We start from the raw sequence: 25,714 nt of genomic DNA on the forward strand, positions 1-25,714 counted from the left end.
TCTGACAGGAACTTATTAAACTCACTGAGTGCTCACGGAAATATCTGCTTTATTAAATATTGATCAACTCCATGCAAACATTCAAAATCAGACTCAAATGATCAGATGACTCAAGGTGAGGGAACAAAGCACTGTTAGATTTAAATATTAAAGTAAAGCTCATCAAAAACCTGAGAAGATGTACAGATGGTGAAAGGTACGTGGAATAAAATATAAAGTCAATGGAAAGTACAAGGAGCTCAAAATGTTGCTCAAGTACAGTACTTAGTTACATCCCACCACTGCTGTGTGAGCATGTCCACATACTTTTGTCCAGATAGAGAAGTTAGGAGTTTTTGAAATGTAATGATTTATTTTCTGAGCCCACTAGATGGCGCTCTTGCTTTAAAGAAAACAGCTCAAGGACAGACAGTCCAGTGTGCCTGTAACCCTTTGTTGAACAGAGAGCGCCATCTAGTGGGCTCAGAAGATAAAGACAAAGCTTCATGAGGCTTCATTTGCTCATTACTACTTGTCTCCTACTTTACTTGAGTATTTCCATTTTCTGATACTTTATAGGCCACTTTTTACTCCACTACATCTCAGAGGGAAATATTGGACTTTTTACTCCACTATATTTATTTGATAACTTCAGTTACTTTGTAGATTATTAATACAAAATACCATCAACTAATAAATGATGTTATTATAGATTAAACTACGCAGCAGTTTATAAAGTCATTAAAATGAGCTCCATCTTTACCAGCTGCAACATTAAAGTGATGAACACATGAATGCATCAATAATTATAATCCATAATATAAATGGACCATTCTGCATAATGAGCACTTTAACTTTTGGTACTTTAAGTGTATTTTGATGCTGATACTTTTGTACTTTTACCAAGCAGTAACACTTTGAATAAAGAACCAGTAATGGAGTATTTTTAAAGTAAAGATCTGAACACTTTCACCACTGGAAATATGTAAGAGTGTTCTGATGTCAAAATGTGGGTTCACCATCATGAAACCAAAAATGTAAATGCAGTGAAAATATTCTAAACATAGTGTAAACTGATTTTGATTTCTTGAGGTGGCTTAAAAACATTTTGTCTCCATTGATTTATTGTGTCAACACACTGGTGTCTGCTACAGTCAGTTACAGAATATAATGATTCATATGAAATAACCTGAACACACAGAAGAATAAAGAAGACGTTTACAGAAATATAATCTGACTCTGATGAGAATGATTCAACGTACATGCAGACTTGTGCATTCTGACATCAACCTCTGAGATCCAGGAGAACAAGAAAATGAACATCAGTTCTCCATCTTTCCACAGTGGGCAGTCTCATAGAGCCAGATCTATCTCCACAGCGCTGTGTCAGCACCAGAGAAAGGTCTGCAATCATCCATTATGTTTCTGACATTATATATCTCTATATATATATATATATATATATATATATATATATATATATATAGATATAGATATATATCTATATATATATATATATATATATATATTTATATATATATGGGAGGAAAACACTTCGGATTGCTTTTGTTTCTTTAAACCAATCACAGTCGTCCTGGGCGGAGCTAAGCCCAGGATGCATATTATTAGATAATTCTGGTGTTGACAGTTTTTCTTTGGGGGCATAATTTGCAGTTGAAAATAAAGACAAGTATATGTTATCATAACACTCAGCATATCGCAAAACATTTAAAATGGCAATAATATTATATCTTGATCATATCATAACGTGGGGCCTCCGATCCTTATTTACGGTCGTATGCCACTGTGTGATTCAACTTTCAGAATCAGAAATACTTTATTGATCCCCGAGGAGAAACTGTGATTCGTTACAGCCACTCTGATGTAAAGACTAAAGAATTATCAGTAAAATAGGAGTATGAAATAGAAGTATGTGAATATAAAGTAATACAATTCACAAATGCCAGGGCCGAATTTTGTTCCCAGTCCGACCCCATGTTGTCATTAAGAGTAAAAATCTGCAGTCAGATTCAGGTGAGGTCCAGGTGGAGGGTGGAGGAGGTGGTTGAGTGCAGAGCAGGAGGAGTGGAGGAGTTTCAGTGGAGGAGGACAGAGCAGTCATTGACACACTGATGATGATGATGATACTGTCAGATCCAGAGGAACACACAGGGATGATGGTGGACTTCACATTGTGTCTGACAGTGGAGCTGATCTCAGAGCAGTTCAGGCTGCAGCACTGAGAGTCATCTCCACCTGTGACTCCTGTCAGTCACTGCTGGATGAAGCTCTCCTCTCCACTCTACCTCCCAGTAACATGGCCCAGTCAGAGTCTCCCTCTGGATCATCAGGACACAGCTGATCCTCTCAACACATCCACCGTCCTGTTTATCAAACTGCAGATTACTCCCATCTGATGAGAGAAGAAGACAAGAGAAGTTATAAACCAGCTGTCAGTCAGTGATGCAGCACATCCAGTATAAAGACCAGTAGGTACTTCCTGTTCAGAGCAGAGTGGAGCAGCTGTGTAGCGTAGTCGGCTTCCTTCCAGCTCTCATGTTAACATGTTGGAGTGAACACACTGAGCTGGAAGCTCACAGACCTGCAGAGACTTTGGGCATCAAGTCTGTTTACTCTGCAGATTTCACTCAAGTACACAGTGTAAATAAACTGCTGAGAGTCCTGAACGCATCATGGCTGCACAAACAGAGGGATTCACTTTAATGATGGATTTGCTGAGTCTGTTAGAACAAATGACTGAATGAAGAACAAATACAAACATCCTTCATTGTAACACTATAGGCTATATAACACACACACACACACACACACACACACACACACACACACACACACAGAGAAACAGGAAAGCATAACAGGTCCCCTGTTATCAAGGTCAGATTTGATGGTGTGACAGTTTGATGAAGGAAGACAGCTGTCTCTATACATGTTGTGATGCTGTCAGCTGTAATCCAGCTTCACTTCCTGTAGACATGAACACAACAACAGTCGTCTTCACATCAACTTAAACACATGATCTCAACAAGCTTCTCTCTGATCTGATTGGCTGACTGTTCTCTCTGTCTGTCTCTCTGTCCTCTCCTGAAGACTGTCACCATTCCCCTCTTTGAGCCACTGAGAAGGTCTGAGGTTTACAGGAAGTACTGGATCTTTGCTCTGATACTAACTGTGTTTAATATAATACTGCTGAAACCAGCATGGACCCACTCCAACTCTCTACTGACCTCAGAGTCTCCAGTTTACAGTGTGGACTCTCCTTCAGATCACACAGCTGCTTCACATCTGAATTCTGCAGCTTGTTGTACCTCAGGTCCAGCTCTCTCAGATGGGAGGAGTTGGACTTCAGAGCTGAGGCCAGTGAAACACAGCTGATCTCTGACAAACTGCAGCCCCTCAGTCTGAATGAAGAATAAAAGATGTAGATAAAAATCATTAATAATACAATCAGATGTGTTCAGGTGTTAAATGTGTAGCTCAACATTACTATGTCCTGATCAATGAGCTTTGCCCTAAACTGAGTAGAGTGACTTTGTCATTGTGTTATTGTGCTGATCCCAACAGGATGCAGGTTAAAGACTGGAAAATACAAAAAGTGAAAAACAGCTCTCATAAATATCATTGACAACGTGCTGCTACTTCAATAAAGATGCAGTGACTTCACCTCTTAAACTCTGCCAGCTCCACCAGTGGCTCCATCATCACTAACTCATGTTGTGCAGCCAAACACAAATCACTTATTTAAAGAATCATCAGGGTAAATTTAAGTTGAAATCAAGTGTTTAAAGCAGGGCTGTTCAATTACAAATTCAACTGGGCCGGATTTTAAACCAGAAAATGTTGATGGGCCAGATATTTTCAGTCCACAGGTAGGCTGTCTCAGGTACATTTTAAGATAAGTGACAAACTAAGTTAAACAGACTACATACACACAGCTTTCATTCTACTTTGTCTTTAACTATTTGCTATTGGTCCCACTAGTGTGATGTGCTTGTGTAAACCATGACTGTAAACCATAGCGGCGGTGAATGAGGGACAGAGCAGATTGAAATATGTCTTTCTACATGCTGAACACGTGTATTGATAAAGCACTGGCTTTTTACTGCTCAAGGTTTTATTGCACTTATTTATAGGAACAAGCGTACTTGTTGTCAACTAACGGATGACAACAATGTCAAATAACGGATGAGGGTCTCAGATATCTGGGTGTTTTCATCACTCTTGATTTGAATAACTTATTTGAGACAAATTACTCTCCATTAACTCAAAAAATTAAGATGGATTTGAAGACATGGACCTCCTTACTGACATCGTTCCTCTGAAGGATCAATGTCATTAAAATGAACATCCTTCCCTGATTAAACTACTTATTCCAAAATCTTCCATGTTATCTGACGCCGGCGTTTTTTAAGTCACTGAATTCTGATATTTCTCATTATGTTTGGAACAACAAACACCAAAGGGTTAAGTTCTCCAAACTTACTAAACCGAAGGAATTAGGAGGTTTATCTCTCCCTAACTTACAATTATACTATTGGTCGGCTCAGCTCAAAATGATGTCAGACTGGTTTACGTATAGGCAAGAAGCTTTATGGCTTAGTCTTGAGTCTCTAGCATGTTACCCCAGAAGACTTAAATCCCTACCTTTTATCAATAATATAGACCAAATAAATTCCCTTGATCACAACATAATCATTTACAACACATTATTGGTGTGGAAGGATGTAAGAAAACACTTAGATATCCCGTCTGTCACGTCTGTTGAGTCTCCCCTAATGTTTAACCCTGATGTCCTGGTGCAGATCAGGAGTATTGGTTTGACGGGGTGGTCGTCCAATGGCTTACTCAGTTCTGTGGGCCTGCTGATCTAGGATTCTCTGAAGTCGTATAAAATTGAACAAATTTTAATATTCCCCACAGAGACTTAATCAAGTATCTCCAAATTCGTTCTTCTACAGAATCTCTTTCAAGGAAGAATATGATTCATTTCAAACTGTGTGAGTTAGAAGATATATTGGTTTCAGCCAGGTCTCCCAAGGGTGTAATTTCAAAGTTTTTTCTAATCTTTCTGAAATGCACTTCTTTTTCTATACATCAACAAAATTTTAATTTGTTTCATGGGATTTATTTTACACCTGTCCACCTCCAGGAAATGTTTCCCAAAAGCTCAAAACTTTGTTTTAAAGGTAAAACACACAAAGGTATATTTTTTCATGTGGTCTGGTCGAGTCAGTGTCTCGAAATTTTTTGGAAAGGGTTCATTCTGTAGTTCAGGAGGTTACGGTTAAATGGTTGTCAGTGACTCCTTCATTCTCCTTGTTGCACCATATTTCAGACAATTTCTTTGATAAGGATGTTAAATCTCTTAACAATTCTTTTATACTTGGATAAAAAGTGCATCTAGCTGCGATGGTCTGCTCCACAGGTCCCCACGGTTGGCATGTGGTTATCGCAGATATCAGCTGTGTTTCCTCTGGAGAAACTGAATAATCTTGCCTAGAATTGTGGACTTTTGTCAATTCTGGTACTTTGAGAGCAAGTCTACCGGAGTCAAATTACCTGTATGTGCACACGTACTTGGCCAATAAAGCTGATTCTGATTCTGATAATTCAGACAATTTCTGGCAATGTGGGAACCAATAAAATTTTTCCTCCAGAAACTATGACCTGCTTATTCCCAGAGGGTAGTGACTGATTGCTCCATCTGTTAATGTCAATGTCACATTTCTGTACAATCTCTTTCTTAAAAACGTATTAGCTTGTTCATTCTTAGTTGTAATAACCTGCAGCATTTGTTCTTTTGAGGTGTTTTTTTGCATGGATATTCTCCTCTATACTTTTCTGTCTTGTCTGTGTTTATGTCTCGGGGGTTGTTTATGTTGGTTGGCTTTGTTTGTTCATATAGGTGTGTGCTTTATTTGGAAAATCTAATGAAAAAAAAAAAAACTAAAAAAAAGTAAAAGATGAAAGAGCTGATAATGAAGGAGCTTATTGATCCCACGGTCTTGATTAATTTTGCCCCAGGCTGTTTAATACTGGGTCTCAGTATCAATCTACCTGGGCCACTCCTAGGGTTGCTTCTGGGCCAGATATATCCTGCAGGCCGCCAAGTGAGTAGGCCTGGTTTAAAGGTTTGGGGTGAATTTTCAAGTCATGTTTCCTACTTAAATTAAAGGTATGCTATGCAGGATTGTTGGTTGCAGTTTGTAAACACACTTGCCAGTGAAAGTTAAAGTAAAAGCTAACCCCAGATTCATTCTTGTTTGGCATTTCTTCTCACTATACTGGCATTTTCCACTGTAATATCTCTTTGATTCCTGCTGCCTGCAGTCTGGAACCTGGTCACCACCTTTTTATAAAGCCCTGACATCACCTGAGCGCTGTGGGGGTAAACGCCCAGAAACCTCCCAAACACAGAAAAAAAGAAGAAAGTAAGAAAACACAGATAGAGGGCAGAGTCTCTGTAGATAAATACACCACCACACACTGGCCCTCATTTATCAAACAAACATATGGCAGAAAACTCTCCGTATGACCATTTCCACACAAGGCTCTGCATTTATCAATTTGGACATAGGCGGATGCTACGATCAAATCTCACGCCAGGTCTAAGCTCGTGTACGCAAGATTGAGTCAGTGTGGATTTGCGGTGCAGCACAGCAAAACCTGTCTGAGTCTGAAAATAATTATTAAACAAACCTCAAACTTGTCATCTCAGCACAAACAGCCACATATTCAGTAGACCTACGTATTAAAAAAGGATTCCCAAAACAAATAAAACAATAAAATAAAATAATAGCCTACGTTCTTACTGATAGGCCCTACTAATTTTTTGGGAAAATAAAAAATGATAGGCTAAACAGCCTAAACATGTCAACTATACATTTAATAGATTGGCCTATACATTATACTCTAAAATTTGACATATAGCCTACAAACAGAAATCTGTGCCGTTTGATGTGCTGGCGCAGCCAGATGAACCAATGCCCAGGGCACCAGCCTCCACTGGGGGCTATATGGAGGAGACAGGACCTCATTCATCGCTTCTAAAATGTAAAGTATACCTTAAAGAGGCAACAGACAGCATTTTTGCCTATATATACCATTATGTAAATAATGTGGGTTGCACAGGGTAGTATACACAAAAAAATCAGACTATCAGCGTTTACATAGGTTACTTAATGGCTTTGCAATCTTTGCAATGAGCTTCTGCCACCGGTGCTGAAATTTCGCGGAAAATATCTGCTTTACGGCAGGAAACGCGTCATGTATTGCCAAATTGGTCGGTCAGCCAGTCAGGGACTGGAGCTGGTCCTTATGAGGAACTGGCCGGGGCATGAGATAGTTGAGTCAGGAGCACAATGGCAGACGGACCAAGTTTGGAGACAAGTGAAAAACGGCCTCCCAAAATAAAACGAGCTCCTCTGTGTGAGGAGGCGAGGATGCACAAAAAGGAGAGTGATAAAAGAAGAGGAAAAACAAGAGTAAACCTCAGTCAGGCGTTCAAGAGATGGAGGGAGCTCCGTGACCAAAGAGGCTTCAACACCGGTGTCCAGCTAGCTTTCTTTCTAATGGATCAGTAAGTAACACGGCTAAATGTTAGCTAGACCAGAGAGGACCGTACTGTACTGGCTGCTAGTTCATTCCTAGCTGGCCAGCATCGCAAATCGCCGCAACCAGGGACCGGGTAGCGAGTGTTGCTCAGCTGACATCCTCGTTGCCATTCTACAGCAGCGGTCCCCATCAGGGTCAGGCTGGGGTCTGGTTGGCCTCCTCCAGTCTGCGTGCTGCTGCGCCTAAGGGCAGCAACATGCTTTTTTGTTGCCAGCGTTAATTCTGACCACTTTTTCTTGACCTAAACGTAAAGAATTGTTACTTGATCAACTACCAGGCATAGGCTATTGGGCTGTGGATGAATAAAAGATTCATTTTTTTATTATCATCATCATTAGGCATAGGCTACTTATTGAGAATTTATTCAAACCTCAGCTGGAATCCGTTTGTCAACAGCGACGGTGTTGATTGCCTCCATGATCTTCTTCCAGACAGCGTTTTTATGGGCTTACTTTTTTTCCTCCACCTCAGACGTGAGAGTGTCGATTTCCAGCTCGGAAAAGTTTCTCTTCTTTGCAATATTTCTCCTCTCCATGTTGTGATCTCAAAGGGCGAGGTCTCTGAACCACGAATATTTAAGGGCGTGACATCAAAGCCTGATCATTCGTACGCTGGGATTGGTCAGATACAAACGTTTCATAAATCACGTGTGTTCTATCGTAAGATGAATCCTGCCCGCTCAGATCTACACCCATTTCAATGCAGGATTGATAAATGAGGGCCACTGAGAGTGGCTCAGAAGTGATGATTGAGAGGGATTATTTCTGTATGAGTCTATACACTGTTTTGAAGGAAGATCCTGCAGAGTTTATCTTTAAGGTTTTAGCTCCACATTGCTCTGCCACAGTCAATGGATTAAACCACTGAACAAGACAAATAGACTTCATTGTGGATCAGTATAATATCAGTCTGATGTCTGCAGTTTAGTGTCAACACAACTTTCACATCATAATAATCTCAGCACAGGAGTAAAAAATGGTGTCTGACCTCAGAGTCTCCAGTTTACAGTGTGGACTCTCCAGAAAATCACACAGCTGCTTCACTCCTGAATCCTGCAGCTTGTTGTCTCTCAGGTCCAGCTCTCTCAGATGGGAGGGGTTGGACTTCAGAGCTGAGGCCAGTGAAACACAGCTGATCTCTGACAAATTGCACTCCTCCAGTCTGAATGAAGAATAAAATTAGATAAAAACCATTAATAAAACAATCAGATGTGTTCAGGTGTTAAATGTGTAGCTCAACATTACTATGTCCTGATCAATGAGCTTTGCCCTAAACTGAGTAGAGTGACTTTGTCATTGTGTTATCGTGCTGATCCCAACAGGATGCAGGTTAAAGACTGGAAAATACAAAAAGTGAAAAACAGCTCTCATAAATATCATTGACAACGTGCTGCTACTTCAATAAAGATGTAGTGACTTCACCTCTTAAACTCTGCCAGCTCCACCAGTGGCTCCATCATCAACTCATGTTGTGCAGCCAAACACAAATCACTTATTTAAAGAATCATCAGGGTAAATTTAAGTTGAAATCAAGTGTTTAAAGCAGGGCTGTTAATATACTTTGATGCAGTAGAGATGCTTGATTATCAGGAATGGTGTCGTGTGAAATGTCCTGAACACAAGTATTTCAGATATTGTCAGGAATGATAGAGCAACTTTTCTTCTTTTTCTTTGTTTTTGATGGCACTTCCATTCATTCATTCATTCATTCATCTTCTAACCGCTTCATCCTCTTGAGGGTCGCGGGGGGGCTGGAGCCTATCCCAGCAGACATCGGGCGAGAGGCAGGGTACACCCTGGACAGGTCGCCAGACTATCATGTGAATGGTTGTTTGTCTCTGACACATAGAGACAAACAACCATTCACACTCACATTCACACCTACGGACAATTTAGAGTTATCAATTAACCTAGTCCCCAATCTGCATGTCTTTGGACTGTGGGAGGAAGCCGGAGTGCCCGGAGAGAACCCACGCTGATGCGGGGAGAACATGCAAACTCCGCACAGAAGGGCTCCCACGCCCGGGATCGAACCGGCAACCCTCTTGCTGTGAGGCGAGAATGCTAACCACCAGACACCACCATGCCGCCCGATTGCACTTCCAGTCGTTTAGATTTCCAAGGTAGAAATGTGGAACTTTTACTCTGGAATATCTCAAAATACTGATACAGTAAAAATACTTGAGTTCTGTGTCTGTATGTTGTCAGACATGTCCTCAACATCAGGAATAATCTTTTTCATTTTCATTTTCATTTCCAGCAACCCAAAAATCAAAGAATAAAGACATCTCCCTCACAAGTTAGTGGTATTTACTTTTTAATTTGTAAGGGACACTGGTAATTAATTTGACTCTTATTCTGAATATAATTCAATTAATTGTATTTCTATAATGTTATGTAGTTTATAACACCTTCATTTGAAAATCGAAAGTCATCATTCTGCTAACTTTGCTAAGTCTGTCACTAGCTCCCCCCATCAGCTCCATCTGGGCTGTTTGAAGGCATTATTCAATGTAACACATATTAATGTCAGTACATGGATGCACTACAGTTGTAGCATTAGCTGATGTCACCATGGAGATTAGAGTGACTGCCAGCTTGACTGTAGTTCACTCTGCTACATTACTAACTGTACTGACTAGCTGTAGCTGGGTAGCTACCTCGCTAACACTGCAAACAGATATGATAAACATGAGTAACATGACAGCTGTCAGCGGCAGGATTATATTTGACTTTTAATAAAACATAGCCAGTGTTTAACTTTTCAGCAATGTACCTCATAGTTTGCAACTATTACTGTGAGCACACCGCCTAACTCTGCTCCACCTTTTTAACTGTGATGCCTACCTTGGTGCCGGTGCTGAGAGTCTAGAAACATTAGCAGCGCCCTCGTTTCCCATCATGCCTGTCTAGTGCTCATCTAGTGTTTATTTAGAAGTATTGTGTTTTCTGTTAGGCCTATATGCTCCAGAATGCAAATGTGACTGTGTATTAATACAAAGTCACAGTGTTTATAATGTGTCTGTTCAGAACATGGTGGCTTATGTTGCTAATTGTCCTTTTTGTGCTGGTTTAGAGTTTCAACCAATAGAGAAGTGGCTGTTACATTTCTTGAGACCAGCCGTACTTTCTAACATAATCTGAACAAATGGAATGTTGGGACTTATAAAGAGCAACTATTGCATTAAGTATCAAATAAAACCCTGTAAGAATATTATGATGGGATATAAACAGCTGTTGACATTAGCGGACAAGAATATTGAAGGTATGATTGTCTCTTTCATTCAGCCAGCCCGGAGAACCAGATGAGCTCCTCTGGTATGTCGGTTTGGGCCCACGGGCAGTACGTTTGACACCCCTGGTTCACAGGTTAGGAGTGAATAATGCAGTCATTTTTCTGCTGAAATTAAAGTTATGTCATGCAGGATTGCTGGTTACCGTTTGTAAACATGTTCAACAGCTCAGGTGACGGTAAAAGCCAACCCCAAATTCATTCTTGTTTGGCATTTCTTGTTGCTAAATTTGCATTTCTTTCAGTGTTGTATCTCTTTGATTCCTGCTGCTTACAGTCTGGCATCTGGTCCACACCTCTTTATAAAGCCCTGAGTTCACCTGAGCACTGTGGGGGTACACGCCCAGAAACTTCCCAAGCACAGACAATAAGAAGAAAGTAAGAAAACACAGGCAGAGGGATGAGTCTCTGCAGATAAATACACCACCACACACTGAGAGTGGCTCATAAGTGATGATTGAGAGGGATTATTTCTGCATGAGTCTATACACTGTGTTGAAGGAAGATCCTGCAGAGTTTATCTTTAAGGTTTTAGCTCCACATAGCTCTGCCACAGTCAATGGATTAAACCACTGAACAATACAAACAGACTTCACTGTGGATCAGTATAATATCAGTCTGATGTCTGCAGTTTAGTGTCAACACAACTTTCACATCATAATAATCTCAGCACAGGAGTAAAAAATGGTGTCTGACCTCAGAGTCTCCAGTTTACAGTGTGGACTCTCCAGAAAATCACACAGCTGCTTCACTCCTGAATCCTGCAGCTCGTTGTTACTCAGCTCCAGCTCGCTCAGATGGGAGGGGTTGGACTTCAGAGCTGAGGCCAGTGAAACACAGCTGATCTCTGACAACCAGCAGCCCCTCAGTCTGAATGAAGAATAAATGATGTAGATAAAAACCATTAATAAAACAATCAGATGTGTTCAGGTGTTAAATGTGTAGCTCAACATTACTATATCCTGATCAATGAGCTTTGCCCTAAACTGAGTAGAGTGACTTTGTCATTGTGTTATCGTGCTGATCCCAACAGGATGCAGGTTATAGACTGGAAAATACAAAAAGTGAAAAACAGCTCTCATAAATATCATTGACAACGTGCTGCTACTTCAATAAAGATGTAGTGACTTCACCTCTTAAACTCTGCCAGCTCCACCAGTGGCTCCATCATCACTAACTCATGTTGTGCAGCCAAACACAAATCACTTATTTAAAGAATCATCAGGGTAAATTTAAGTTGAAATCAAGTCTTTAAAGCAGGGCTGTTAATATACTTTGATGCAGTAGAGATGCTTGATTATCAGGAATGGTGTTGTGTGAAATGTCCTGAACACAAGTATTTCAGATATTGTCAGGAATTATAGAGCAACTTTTCTTCTTTTTCTTTGTTTTTGATGGCACTTCCAGTCATTTAGATTTCCAAGGTAGAAATGTGGAACTTTTACTCTGGAATATCTCAAAATACTGATACAGTAAAAATACTTGAGTTCTGTGTCTGTATGTTGTCAGACATGTCCTCAACATCAGGAATAATCTTTTTCATTTTCATTTCCAGCAACCCAAAAATCAAAGAATAAAGACATCTCCCTCACAAGTTAGTGGTATTTACTTTTTAATTTATAAGGGACACTGGTAATTAATTTGACTCTTATTCTGAATATAATTCAATTCATTGTATTTCTATAATGTTATGTAGTTTATAACACCTTCATTTGAAAATCGAAAGTCATCATTCTGCTAACTTTGCTAAGTCTGTCACTAGCTCCCCCCATCAGCTCCATCTGGGCTGTCTGAAGGCATTATTCAATGTAACACATATTAATGTCAGTACATGGATGTACTACAGTTGTAGCATTAGCTGATGTCACCATGGAGATTAGAGTGACTGCCAGCTTGACTGTAGTTCACTCTGCTACATTACTAACTGTACTGACTAGCTGTAGCTGGGTAGCTACCTCGCTAACACTGCAAACAGATATGATAAACATGAGTAACATGACAGCCGTCAGCGGCAGGATTATATTTGACTTTCAATAAAACATAGCCAGTGTTTAACTTTTCAGCAATGTACCTCATAGTTTGCAACTATTACTGTGAGCACACCGCCTGACTCTGCTCCATCTTTTTAACTGTGATGCCTACCTTGGTGCCGGTGCTGAGAGTCTAGAAACAATGGCAGCGCCCTCGTTTCCCATCATGCCTGTCTAGTGCTCATCTAGTGTTTATTTAGAAGTATTGTGTTTTCTGTTAGGCCTATGTGCTCCAGAATGCAAATGTGACTGTGTATTAATACAAAGTCACAGTGTTTATAATGTGTCTGTTCAGAACATGGTGGCTTATGTTGCTAATTGTCCTTTTTGTGCTGGTTTAGAGTTTCAACCAATAGAGAAGTGGCTGTTACATTTCTTGAGACCAGCTGTACTTTCTAACATAATCTGAACAAATGGAATGTTGGGACTTATAAAGAGCAACTATTGCATTAAGTATCAAATAAAACCCTGTAAGAATATTATGATGGGATATAAACAGCTGTTGACATTAGCTGACAAGAATATTGAAGGTATGAGTGTCTCTTTCATTCAGCCAGCCGGAGAACCAGATGAGCTCCTCTGGTGTGTCGGTTTGGGCCCACGGGCAATACGTTTGACACCCCTGGTTCACAGGTTAGGAGTGAATAATGCAGTCATTTTTCTGCTGAAATTAAAGTTATGTCGTGCAGGATTGTTGATTACCGTTTGTAAACATGTTCAACAGCTCAGATGAAGGTAAAAGCCAACCCCAGATTCATTCTTGTTTGGCATTTCTTGTTGCTAAATTTGCATTTCTTTCAGTGTTGTATCTCTTTGATTCCTGCTGCTTACAGTCTGGCATCTGGTTCCCACCTCTTTATAAAGCCCTGAGTTCAGCTGAGCGCTGTGGGGGTACACGCCCAGAAACTTCCCAAACACAGACAATAAGAAGAAAGTAAGAAAACACAGGCAGAGGGCTGAGTCTCTGCAGATTAATACACAGGGTTCCTACACATTTGGAATTTCAAAATTCCATACTTTTCCATACCCAAATTTCCAGACTTCTCTGGGTTTTTTGGGGTTTTGTTTCCAGAGAATATGCAACATCTGAGTAAATACATCAGTGTCTCATATTTCACATCATATTTAATTATTCTTAACAGCTGATTGTAGCCAAGTACCATAATGCAGTGATGCAAACACAGGTATGGTGAAAAAAGAGAGAGCCTCTGAACTTCTAGGGGGGTATGCCCCCCCGGGAAGAAAAGTTTGACTATTTTAAAGTTAAAATACATCAATCTGGTGCACTTCGGGAGCACATTTAGGAGGCTAGATAAATGAAGAACTTTGTATTTCCGTAAACAATTTTGGCCACAGTAAGCTAAATATCTAAAATACGCATTAACCAAGCTAAAAAGGCCAGAGAATGTCATGAGCAGAAGTCCCCAGTTTGCTTAACAAAGTGACAGTGTTCAAAAAAACAAACAAAAGCAATATAGGCTATATGTTAATAGGTCAGTATTAATATTTTATTGTTCCAAGTTTTCTATTTCCACTCTGGTTTTAAAACAGTTTCTAACAAACAGAGAGATGCTTTATAACCACACTAAACACATATCCTAATGATGATTTTAGCTGCATTTTAATGGTGCACACTTTAATTTATCGTCAGAGTGACAGCTGACAGTGTGGATGATTTTGTACTCTGCAGCTCAGAATAACTTGAGACACCTGATAACTGGAAATAAAAACTAAAGAAATAACCCACATTGTTAACTACCTCCCGTGATTATAAATATAATATTTTGATCAGATAGACCTCATCAGTCATTAACTACCTTTACACTCTTTGGTTTGGTAGCAGAAACAGTCTGGAATTATTTTAAAGTTCTATTACAGTATGTGATATTAAGAATGATTTCATCCTGTCATCAAACTAAATAGCAAAAAATACTCTGTACTTAAGTCATAATAATTCTTAAATGTGCCTTAGCCCACTTTTGATATTTATAAATTATTATTATTATTATTATTATTATTATTATTATTATTATTTCTAGTCTCTACATCTGTTCAATCAGACAAGCTGATGTTCGCAAAATTATTGACAAGGATTTTTTATCTGTTTTATCCTTTCTTATTTTATTCTGTTGTAGCCTATGATTACAGGCTGTTGTTACTTAGTTGAAAATAACTGTCACTGAAACAGAAGTTTTTTACAGATAGGCTACCGTTTCATCTCATATGAGTATGAGTTCATGATGATAATGATGATGTCGCTCCTAATTAACAACTCCACCTCTTTCACACGAACGCGCTCATTGCTGGGAAACACAGAGATGACAAAGTGAGTTGATAACCAGCTTTGTAGTACTGGTTATCCAGGATGGGCGCCGTTAGGCTCTGTGAAGCCAGCTCACCTAAAGAAAGCCTGGCTATGTTAAACGTGCATCGTAGAACAGGCCGACCGGGGGAGAGCGAGTATCAGAGCGGAGACAGTGGAGTGACGGACCGTGGGAGAGAGAAAGGCAGGCGAGCAGTGACACACATCCTGCGACTAGAGTTGCTTTACCTGCGACAGCTGTTTTATTTTTATTCTCCCTTTCCTCAATGCAGTTCCATCATGTAGCGTGACAAAAATAGGATTTATTATGAATCGTTAAGGGCATCTGTCAGTTAAATTATTTTTGGAAATACCTAATGTTCTATTTTAGAAAACAGTATTTTAGAAGAGTGGTAATAGTCTGGAAACATAAATATTTTTCCATACTTTATTTTTCATTTTCCATACTTTTTAATACCTGGAAATTGATCAAATTTATTTCCATACTTTTCTATACTTTCCATACTTGCGTAGGAACCCTGAATACACCACCACACACTGAGAGTGGCTCATAAGTGATGATTGAGAGGGATTATTTCTGCATGAGTCTATACACTGTTTTGAAGGAAGATCCTGCAGAGTTTATCTTTAAGGTTTTAGCTCCACATTGCTCTGCCACAGTCAATGGATTAAACCACTGAACAATACAAACAGACTTCACTGTGGATCAGTATAATATCAGTCTGATGTCTGCAGTTTAGTGTCAACACAACTTTCACATCATAATAATCTCAGCACAGGAGTAAAAAATGGTGTCTGACCTCAGAGTCTCCAGTTTACAGTGTGGACTCTCCAGAAAATCACACAGCTGCTTCACTCCTGAATCCTGCAGCTTGTTGGAGCTCAGCTCCAGCTCTCTCAGATGGGAGGGGTTGGACTTCAGAGCTGAGGCCAGTGAAACACAGCTGGTCTCTGACAACCAGCAGTTCCTCAATCTGAATGAAGAATAAATGATGTAGATAAAAATCATTAATAAAACAATCAGATGTGTTCAGGTGTTAAATGTGTAGCTCAACATTACTATGTCCTGATCAATGAGCTTTGCCCTAAACTGAGTAGAGTGACTTTGTCATTGTGTTATTGTGCTGATCCCAACAGGATGCAGGTTAAAGACTGGAAAATACAAAAAGTGAAAAACAGCTCTCATAAATATCATTGACAACATGCTGCTACTTCAATAAAGATGTAGTGACTTCACCTCTTAAACTCTGCCAGCTCCACCAGTGGCTCCATCATCACTAACTCATGTTGTGCAGCCAAACACAAATCACTTATTTAAAGAATCATCAGGGTAAATTTAAGTTGAAATCAAGTGGTTAAAGCAGAGCTGTTAATATACTTTGATGCAGTAGAGATGCTTGATTATCAGGAATGGTGTTGTGTGAAATGTCCTGAACACAAGTATTTCAGATATTGTCAGGAATGATAGAGCAACTTTTCTTCTTTTTCTTTGTTTTTGATGGCACTTCCAGTCATTTAGATTTCCAAGGTAGAAATGTGGAACTTTTACTCTGGAATATCTCAGAATACTGATACAGTAAAAATACTTGAGTTCTGTGTCTGTATGTTGTCAGACATGTCCTCAACATCAAGAATAATCTTTTTCATTTTCATTTCCAGCAACCCAAAAATCAAAGAATAAAGACATCTCCCTCCCAAGTTAGTGGTATTTACGTTTTAATTTATAAGGGACACTGGTAATTAATTTGACTCTTATTCTGAATATAATTCAATTCATTGTATTTCTATAATGTTATGTATTTTATAACACCTTCATTTGAAAATCGAAAGTCATCATTCTGCTAACTTTGCTAAGTCTGTCACTAGCTCCCCCCATCAGCTCCATCTGGGCTGTTTGAAGGCATTATTCAATGTAACACATATTAATGTCAGTACATGGATGCACTACAGTTGTAGCATTAGCTGATGTCACCATGGAGATTAGAGTGACTGCCAGCTTGACTGTAGTTCACTCTGCTACATTACTAACTGTACTGACTAGCTGTAGCTGGGTAGCTACCTCGCTAACACTGCAAACAGATATGATAAACATGAGTAACATGACAGCTGTCAGCGGCAGGATTATATTTGACTTTTAATAAAACTTAACCAGTGTTTAACTTTTCAGCAATGTACCTCATAGTTTGCAACTATTACTGTGAGCACGCCGCCTGACTCTGCTCCGACTTTTTAACTGTGATGCCTACCTTGGTGCCGGTGCTGAGAGTCTAGAAACAATGGCAGCGCCCTCATTTCCCATCATGCCTGTCTAGTGCTCATCTAGTGTTTATTTAGAAGTATTGTGTTTTCTGTTAGGCCTATATGCTCCAGAATGCAAATGTGACTGTGTATTAATACAAAGTCACAGTGTTTATAATGTGTCTGTTCAGAACATGGTGGCTTATGTTGCTAATTGTCCTTTTTGTGCTGGTTTAGAGTTTCAACCAATAGAGAGGTGGCTGTTACATTTCTTGAGACCAGCTGTACTTTCTAACATAATCTGAACAAATGGAATGTTGGGACTTATAAAGAGCAACTATTGCATTAAGTATCAAATAAAACCCTGTAAGAATATTATGATGGGATATAAACAGCTGTTGACATTAGCTGACAAGAATATTGAAGGTATGATTGTCTCTTTCATTCAGCCAGCCGGAGAACTAGATGAGCTCCTCTGGTGTGTCGGTTTGGGCCCACGGGCAATACGTTTGACACCCCTGGTTCACAGGTTAGGAGTGAATAATCCAGTCATTTCTCTGCTGAAATTAAAGTTATGTCATGCAGAATTGTTGGTTACTGTTATGGCTGTGGCCGTATATTGTAACATTTATTGCATGTATATTGTTTTTTATGTGAGAGTAAGACCTCTTTTTTTTCTGAGGATCTGTGCCAGGTGGCTCCCATCTCCTTCCCTGACTGGTGGGTTCTGGCTGGTCGTGGCTGCTGCCGATTGGCTGTCGCGAGGGCTTGGCTCTGGTCGTGGCTGCTGCTGATTGGCTGTCGCGGGGGCTTGGCCTTTTTAAACCCCGGCCATCTGTCAAATTTCGAGGGCACAGAGGGAGGCGCGGGAGGTGGATGGTTGTCGTTTGACGGAAGAAAACGATTCATTGAGTAGTGAACAAACTGTAATAAAAGCAAAGTTAAACCCTGAAAAGGTCTGTGTAGATCTGTAAATGGCAGGGTCTGGAGGGGGGGTGAGTGGGGAGAGGATGGATGAAGAATATACTGATTGGAATGAAGTGAAGTCGCGGTACAAAGGGAACGGGAAGAGAAATCTGAGTCAAGACAGTGGCTCAGATTATAGAAGTGGAAATGAGAGTGGTAAAGAGGAAAATGGATGAGGATAAAATGAAGATCTTGATAAAGTTCAAAGAAGGGCAAGATATCAAAACTGTTGGACCTGTAGCTTTATCACGCTACCTACAAGGCAGCATCGGAGGAATTGAGAAAGCGAAAATCTTAAGTGATGGAAGTCTTGTTATCTTGTGCAAGAATGAGGGGCAACAAGCCACAGCCCTCCAGCTTAAACAAGTGTGTAAAAAGGAAATCAGTGCTATTAAAATGTTTAAGAGCCGAACAAGTGTTAAAGGGGTGATATATGGAATCCCAATTGAAGAAGATCTGGAGAAATTAAGGGAAAACATCAAAGGAGGAACAGTGGAATGTGAGAAGACTGAAAACTTGGAGGCTGGGGAAAAGGTTGATAGTATGTCAGTCCTGCTGGAGTTTAACGAAGGGAAACTACCAGATTCAGTGTTTGTTGGTTTCATGAGATACAATGTCAGAGAATATGTTCCTCCACCTCTGAGATGCTACAAATGTCAGAAATATGGACATATTGCAGCCTATTGCAAAGGCAAACAGGTATGTGGAAGGTGTGGAGGAGAACATGAATTTGGAAAATGTGAACCTGGAGCTAAGTTGAAGTGCTCAAACTGTGGAGGAGATCATAGCGTGGTCTATAGAGAATGTGAGGCAAGGAAAAAAGCTAAAGAAATCCAACAAACAAAACATGGGGAAAAAATTTCATATGCTGAAGCTGTCAGGAGAGTCCACGGAAATCAGGAAACTAAGATGGTGCCAAGACAGGAGGACAAAGGAAAGTGCTGCCAAGTGAAGGAAGATACATTGATTGTCAGTAAAAAAAAAAAACTTCCTGTATTTTATGGCTGAAGTGATTAATTGTACGTTCCAAACAAAACATAGATCGGACAAAACAGCAATAGTTGTGAAAAGCGCCAATCGCTACCTAGATATAAAAGGGATAACATGGGAACAGGTGTATGAAGAGCTGAAAAACAAGGAAAGGTTGAGGAAAGATGAGGTGGCACAGTCACAAGTCTGATTTAAATAAAATTGCTTCTGCTTCAATGGAATGCGAGAAGCTTGATAGCTAATGGGCAAGAATTAAAAAGATTGATTCATGAACAAAGAAACAAGCCAGATATTATTTGTATTCAGGAAACATGGTTAAAACCTCATCTGAGTTTTGTGATTAATGGTTATATATGTGAACGTAATGACAGAGTAAATGGTTCCGGGGGAGGATGTGCAACATTCATTAAGCAAGGAATACCGTATAGAATCCTAGGGAGTGGGAGTAGCTTGTAATATATAGTAGTGCAAATTTGGGGGAAAAAAATCACAATATGGTTATCATAAATTTTTATAATCCATGTAAAAGAATCGAAATAAGCGAAATAGAATTAATAGAAGGTCAAAATGAGAAACAAGTCATATGGTGTGGAGACTTCAATGCTCATAGTACATTATGGGGAGGAGGTAAAACAGACCACAATGGGTTGGTAATAGAGGAGATAATGGATAATAAAAATTTGGTATGTTTGAATGATGGCTCTTCAACAAGAATAAGTCATAGATCACAGTCTAATTCAGTATTAGATCTAACTCTGGTTTCACAAGAGATTGCAAGCATAGCCATGTGGCAGGTAAACAAAGACACAACAATAGGTAGTGACCACTATCCTATAACATGCAAGGTGGGTAGAGGAGAGAACAGTGTGACAGTTAGCTCAATAGAAAGGTGGATATTCAAAACAGCTGATTGGGAAAAATTCAAGTATCTTAGTAAGGAAGGTATGAAGCAAGTGAAATTAAATGAAGATATTGATAAAGTGAATAGGGACATAACAGAGGTTATAATTGAGGCTGCAAAGCAAGCTATTGTTGAGAAATGTGGAAGGAAAAATAAAAGGCTAGTACCATGGTGGACAGAAGAGTGTGCTAAAGTAATCAAGAATCGAAACAAAGCATTTAATGAATTCAAAAAGGCAATGAATTTTGATAAGTTTGTGGAATACAAAAGAGAACAAGCTAAAGTAAAGAGAATAATCAGAGAAGCAAAAAGGAACTATTGGAAGAAATATTGTGAAAGTCTTGGCAAAAGCGCTCCCATCAATGAGGTATGGGGAGTAATTAAAAAGATGAGTGGAGTGAGGAAAGAGTGGAATTATCCAGTTCTGGAGAACTGGATAATTCTCCAGAATGGAGAGTCTATGAAATGGAGAGTTCATAGTAATGCAAATCTTAAAGAGGAAGAAAGAAAAGCAAGAGAAAATACAAAAAGGCAGAATGTAGAATATCTAGAGAGCAATAAAGCTCAAGAAAATACGTTAAACTCTTTGTTTACACTTGATGAAATGAAAAGAGCAATTATGAAAGCAAAAATTACCTCTCCAGGAAAAGATAAAATAAGTTATGCAATGCTGAAACATTTAAGTGATGATACATTAATGTTTATATTGGAATTATTCAACAAGATATGGACTGAGGGAAAGCTTCCAAATGGTTGGAAATTAGCAGTGATAGTTCCAATCAAGAAACCAGGGAAAGAGTCAGGCAAAGCAACAAACTATCGACCTATTGCCTTAACTTCGCATTTAGGGAAAATAATGGAAAGAATGATAGTAGAAAGACTAACATATTACTTAGAGGTACGGAATTTGATATCAAAATACCAAAGCGGTTTCAGGAAAGGGAGGAGTACGATGGACCCATTAGAAAGGCACAAACTAATAAGAAATAGTTGCTGCAGTCTTCTTTGACGTAGAAAAAGCTTATGATATGTTATGGAGAGAGGGAGTATTGATAAAAATTTAAAAAAAAAAATAGGAATAGAGGGAAACATGTTTAATTGGATCAAAGATTTTCTAAATAACAGGAAAATACAGGTAAGAATAAATAAAAGTTTTTCAGAGTGCTTGCCGGTAGAGAATGGAGTACCTCAAGGAAGTGTGATGAGTCCAATTTTATTTTCTATCATGATAAATGATATATATAGTTCAGTTACAAGTGATGTAGGAAGATCTCTTTTTGCTGATGATGGAGCAATATGGAAACGGGGGAAAAATTTAAAATACATTGTGAAGAGTTTACAAAGAGTAATTGATAATGCAGAGTCATGGTCTATGAAATGGGGATTCAGATTTTCAGTGGAGAAAACCAAAACTATATTCTTTACCAAAAAGAAAATACAACAGGAATTTGAGTTCAACATATATGGGAAAACTTTAGAAAGGGTGAATGTGATAAGGTTTTTAGGAATGTGGTTTGATACCAAACTTACATGGAAGGTGCATATAGGTAAGATAATTGATAAGTGTAAAAAAGTATTAAATGTAATTAGAAGTGTAGGAAGTAGAGAGTGGGGAGCTGATAAGAAAACAATGACAATGCTATACATAGGGTTCATAAGATCCACATTGGACTATGGATGTATAGCATATGGATCTGCATCTAAAATACATCTGGATGAAATAGAAATAATACAAAGTGCAGCTTTAAGGATATGTTGCGGGGCTTGTAAGACTACCCCAATCCCTGCATTGCAAGCTGAAATGGGGGAATTGCCAATAGATTGAAGAAGACTTCAAATAAGTTTGGTATATTGGGTAAATTTAAAAGGACATAAAGAAGATCATCCGACAAGGAGGGCTCTGGAACCATCATGGGAGCATAGTAACAGTAAGCAAAAATGTATAGGATGGACATTAGAGGAAGAAGCAAGGAAGTTAGGGATAACAGGCAAAGACTTTTGTTCAGCTGCAGCGTTTCCACATATCCCTCCATGGCTGTTACCAGGAGCGGAGGGAGATGTATCATTGACAACAAAAATTAAGAAGAGTAAAAATTGTGGAGAGATGACTACAATGCATCTAGGTAACTATTATGGGTATATTAACATTTTTACAGATGGATCAAAAAGTCCAGAAACAGGTCAGGTAGGTGCAGCTTATGTGATACCTGAATTAGAATTAAAGAAAGCTGTAAGGATAAGTAATGATGTATCAGTGTTTACTGCCGAAATTGTTGCAATAATTCTAGCGTTGCAATGGGTTGAGGAAATAAAACCATTAAGAGCCATAATATGCACAGACTCATTGTCAGCATTGGAAAATATGCAATCAGGCATTTCAGGTTGTAGACAGGACCTTATATATGAAATATTTGTGTTACTTTTTAAAATTCAAAGATTAGGGATGCATGTAAAATTAGTTTGGGTACCAGCACATGTAGGAGTGCAAGGAAATGAACTTGCAGACAGGTATGCAAAGAAAGCTCTTAAATATGATAAAATTACAGCAACAACTAAGACGAGTAAAGCAGAAACTAAAACTTAAATAAAGCAAGAAATCAAGAATATATGGCAGAAACGTTGGAATAACGAAAGGAAAGGAAGAGATGTGTTTTTTATAAACCCCTCTGTAGGGGGACTGAGACAGGGAGGCAGGAACAGGAGGGAGGAGGTTATTTTATCAAGGTTAAGATTAGGACACACAGGACTAAGTAAAACGTTATTTGTGATAGGGAAACACAGAAATGGAGAGAGCAGCGTTTGTAAAGAGGAAGAAAGTGTTAAACATATTTTTATGAAATGTCAAAAGTATGAGAGGGAAAGAGAAAAATTAAAAAGAAATATTTAGCATAAAAGAAATGTTAGATAAGCCCTCGACAGATAGAATAATGAGTAGAGTATTTGAGTATCTTAGAAGTACAGGACTAGATAAACGGGTATGAGTGTTTGTTTTATTATGCAAAATGTAGTCTGTAAGCCTGTACAGTAACCACACAGACCGAAGGGTGGCGCTAATGCACTGTCATAGTTTGCTACTGCCGTTAAAGAAGAAGAAGAAGAAGAAGAAATTTCGAGGGTCGTTTTGACAGCAGCGTTCCTCCTCCTCGTCCCGACGCCAAACCTGCCTGTGCCTTAGTAAACTGATTATTGTGTTTTGTGACTGGAGAGCGGTGAGCTTTAGCTGAATGGTTAGATTGTTGTTTGTGTCCTGCCGCTACGAGCGGTGAGCCGTTTGTCTGCAGCCGACCCGTTGCAGCACAGTTACCGTTTGTAAACACGTTCAAGAGCTCAGGTGAAGGTAAAAGCCAACCCCAGATTCATTTAGGGCTGGGCGATAAAACGATAGCGATATCTATCGCGATAGACACGTGATCGATATCAATAGAAAATACGTTCGATAAAACGTCTAATAAAACAGGAAGAAAATCACCGTCCTGAACCGCAAGGCATTGTGGGGGATGTAGTTCCAGCGAGGGCTTCAGCCTCTCCCGGCGCTCCCGGCCCAGCTAAGCAAGTTTGGTTGCATGAACAAACTCACTCACTCACTGCTTGTAACGTACGTAACGTTCCAACAACCTGTTGAGTGAGACGCACACTAGCAGTTTCATGTTTGGTTGCGCCTTCGTGCCTCGTGTCTGCAACTCATATGATGGTGATTTATTCAAATATAATCAGACTCATATATCAGTTTGTTCTCAGTCTCCAGTTGTTTTAATTCTGATAGACTGATTTATTAAAATGCTTTACAGGCGATCTGTAGTTTATGTTCATGGTTCAACCTCCATTTATATGAATTCTCTGTAAATCAGCATCATATCAGTTTGACCTGTCCCCTCAACTACACAGGCTGAATAAACTGTGTCTGACTATGAGCTTCATGTTTGATACAAGACAACAGCTTTCATTAAAGATCAGTCAGATACAGTCAGGGCTTCACATCTGTACACATGTTAGTTTAAGTGTTAATATACAATAGACTGTCTAGGAAAGGTCAATTCGCCAGTTTGGCAGTACTTCAGATTTTATAATTAACCAGTATATTTATTTATTTGACTGTTTTTCATGGTTATGTTGACCTCTTTTTCCCCTGTGTTCGTTTGTTCATTACTGAGGAAAGGTTACATTTAAAATAAAAAAGTGTTCAAATTTCATATTTTTTTCGTCTGGTCCTTATTTCAAATAGGTTTTAAAAAATTCAATAATTATCGATATGAAACACTTCACTTCACAGGAGTAAAAAATGGTGTCTGACCTCAGAGTCTCCAGTTTACAGTGTGGACTCTCCAGAAAATCACACAGCTGCTTCACTCCTGAATCCTGCAGCTTGTTGTTGTCACTCAGGTCCAGCTTTCTCAGGTGGGAGGGGTTGGACTTCAGAGCTGAGGCCAGTGAAACACAGCTGATCTCTGACAACCAGCAGCCCCTCAGTCTGAATGAAGAATAAATGATGTAGATAAAAATCATTAATAAAACAATCAGATGTGTTCAGGTGTTAAATGTGTAGCTCAACATTACTATGTCCTGATCAATGAGCTTTGCCCTAAACTGAGTAGAATGACTCTGTCATTGTGTTATTGTGGATCATCATGATGTCAGCCTTCTACAGACATCATCCAAATATCACCACAACATTCATTCACCTATTCATATCAACACAGATTAACAACATGCTGCTGATCTCAGTCAAGTCTGTATTTAGAGGATCAATATCAAATCAGACACGTTGGACTAAAACACTGTTCATTCATTCATTTCTTACATGACCTTCATACTGTATTTGTATATGGAATAAAAAGGAGAGGGACACATTTGTTCAAGTTTGTTCAACAGCCACATGCACATTAAAAGAGTTATTGGTGGCAGTAAATATTCCTCCTGTCCATACTGAGTGTGAAGTGGTCTCTTCTTAACTCAGCTACACTGTAAGAAATGTCTTCATAAGTTCAGATGAAACTAATATGAAGCTTCAGCAGTGTGAGTTATCCAAATCAAGAGGCTGTGGACCAAAGTTACAGACTGTTTAGCACCAAACTCCCTCTTTGAGTTACTGTTCCTCCTCTGCAGCTCAACAAGAAAAACACTGTCAAACACTAAATACTGACTGTAACTCAGACGTCTGAAGCCTCATATTAGTTTAAACTGAATTTTGACACAGAACAAGACTGTGGATTTTGTCCTCCATCTGGTAACACTGGAGTCAGGTTATAAAGGGACTGCTTCACAGACAGTATGGACAGAAGGAATGATTACAGACATCAACTACAAAGTGCACTCAGTAGAGTGCAGACCTCTGCCAGGCGACTGCATTACAGCTGTGACTCTAGA

General features: G+C 39.2%; 1 protein-coding gene across 1 annotated transcript; it reads right to left on the minus strand.

The window, feature by feature from the left end:
- Positions 1–32: 32 nt before the first annotated feature.
- LOC125884303 (ribonuclease inhibitor-like) lies at positions 33–25,159 on the minus strand. The gene is made up of 7 exons (XM_049569201.1): positions 25,149–25,159; positions 24,642–24,818; positions 16,056–16,229; positions 11,599–11,772; positions 8,599–8,772; positions 3,225–3,398; positions 33–2,392 (listed from the first exon to the last, which is right to left on the minus strand). The coding sequence occupies exons 1-7, from the start codon at positions 25,157–25,159 to the stop codon at positions 2,383–2,385; spliced, it is 894 nt and encodes a 297-aa protein (XP_049425158.1). The 3' UTR covers positions 33–2,382.
- Between the last annotated feature and the right edge of the window lie 555 nt (positions 25,160–25,714).

This window comes from Epinephelus fuscoguttatus, linkage group LG23 (genome assembly GCF_011397635.1).
Source record: "Epinephelus fuscoguttatus linkage group LG23, E.fuscoguttatus.final_Chr_v1".
Lineage (NCBI taxonomy): Eukaryota > Metazoa > Chordata > Actinopteri > Perciformes > Serranidae > Epinephelus > Epinephelus fuscoguttatus.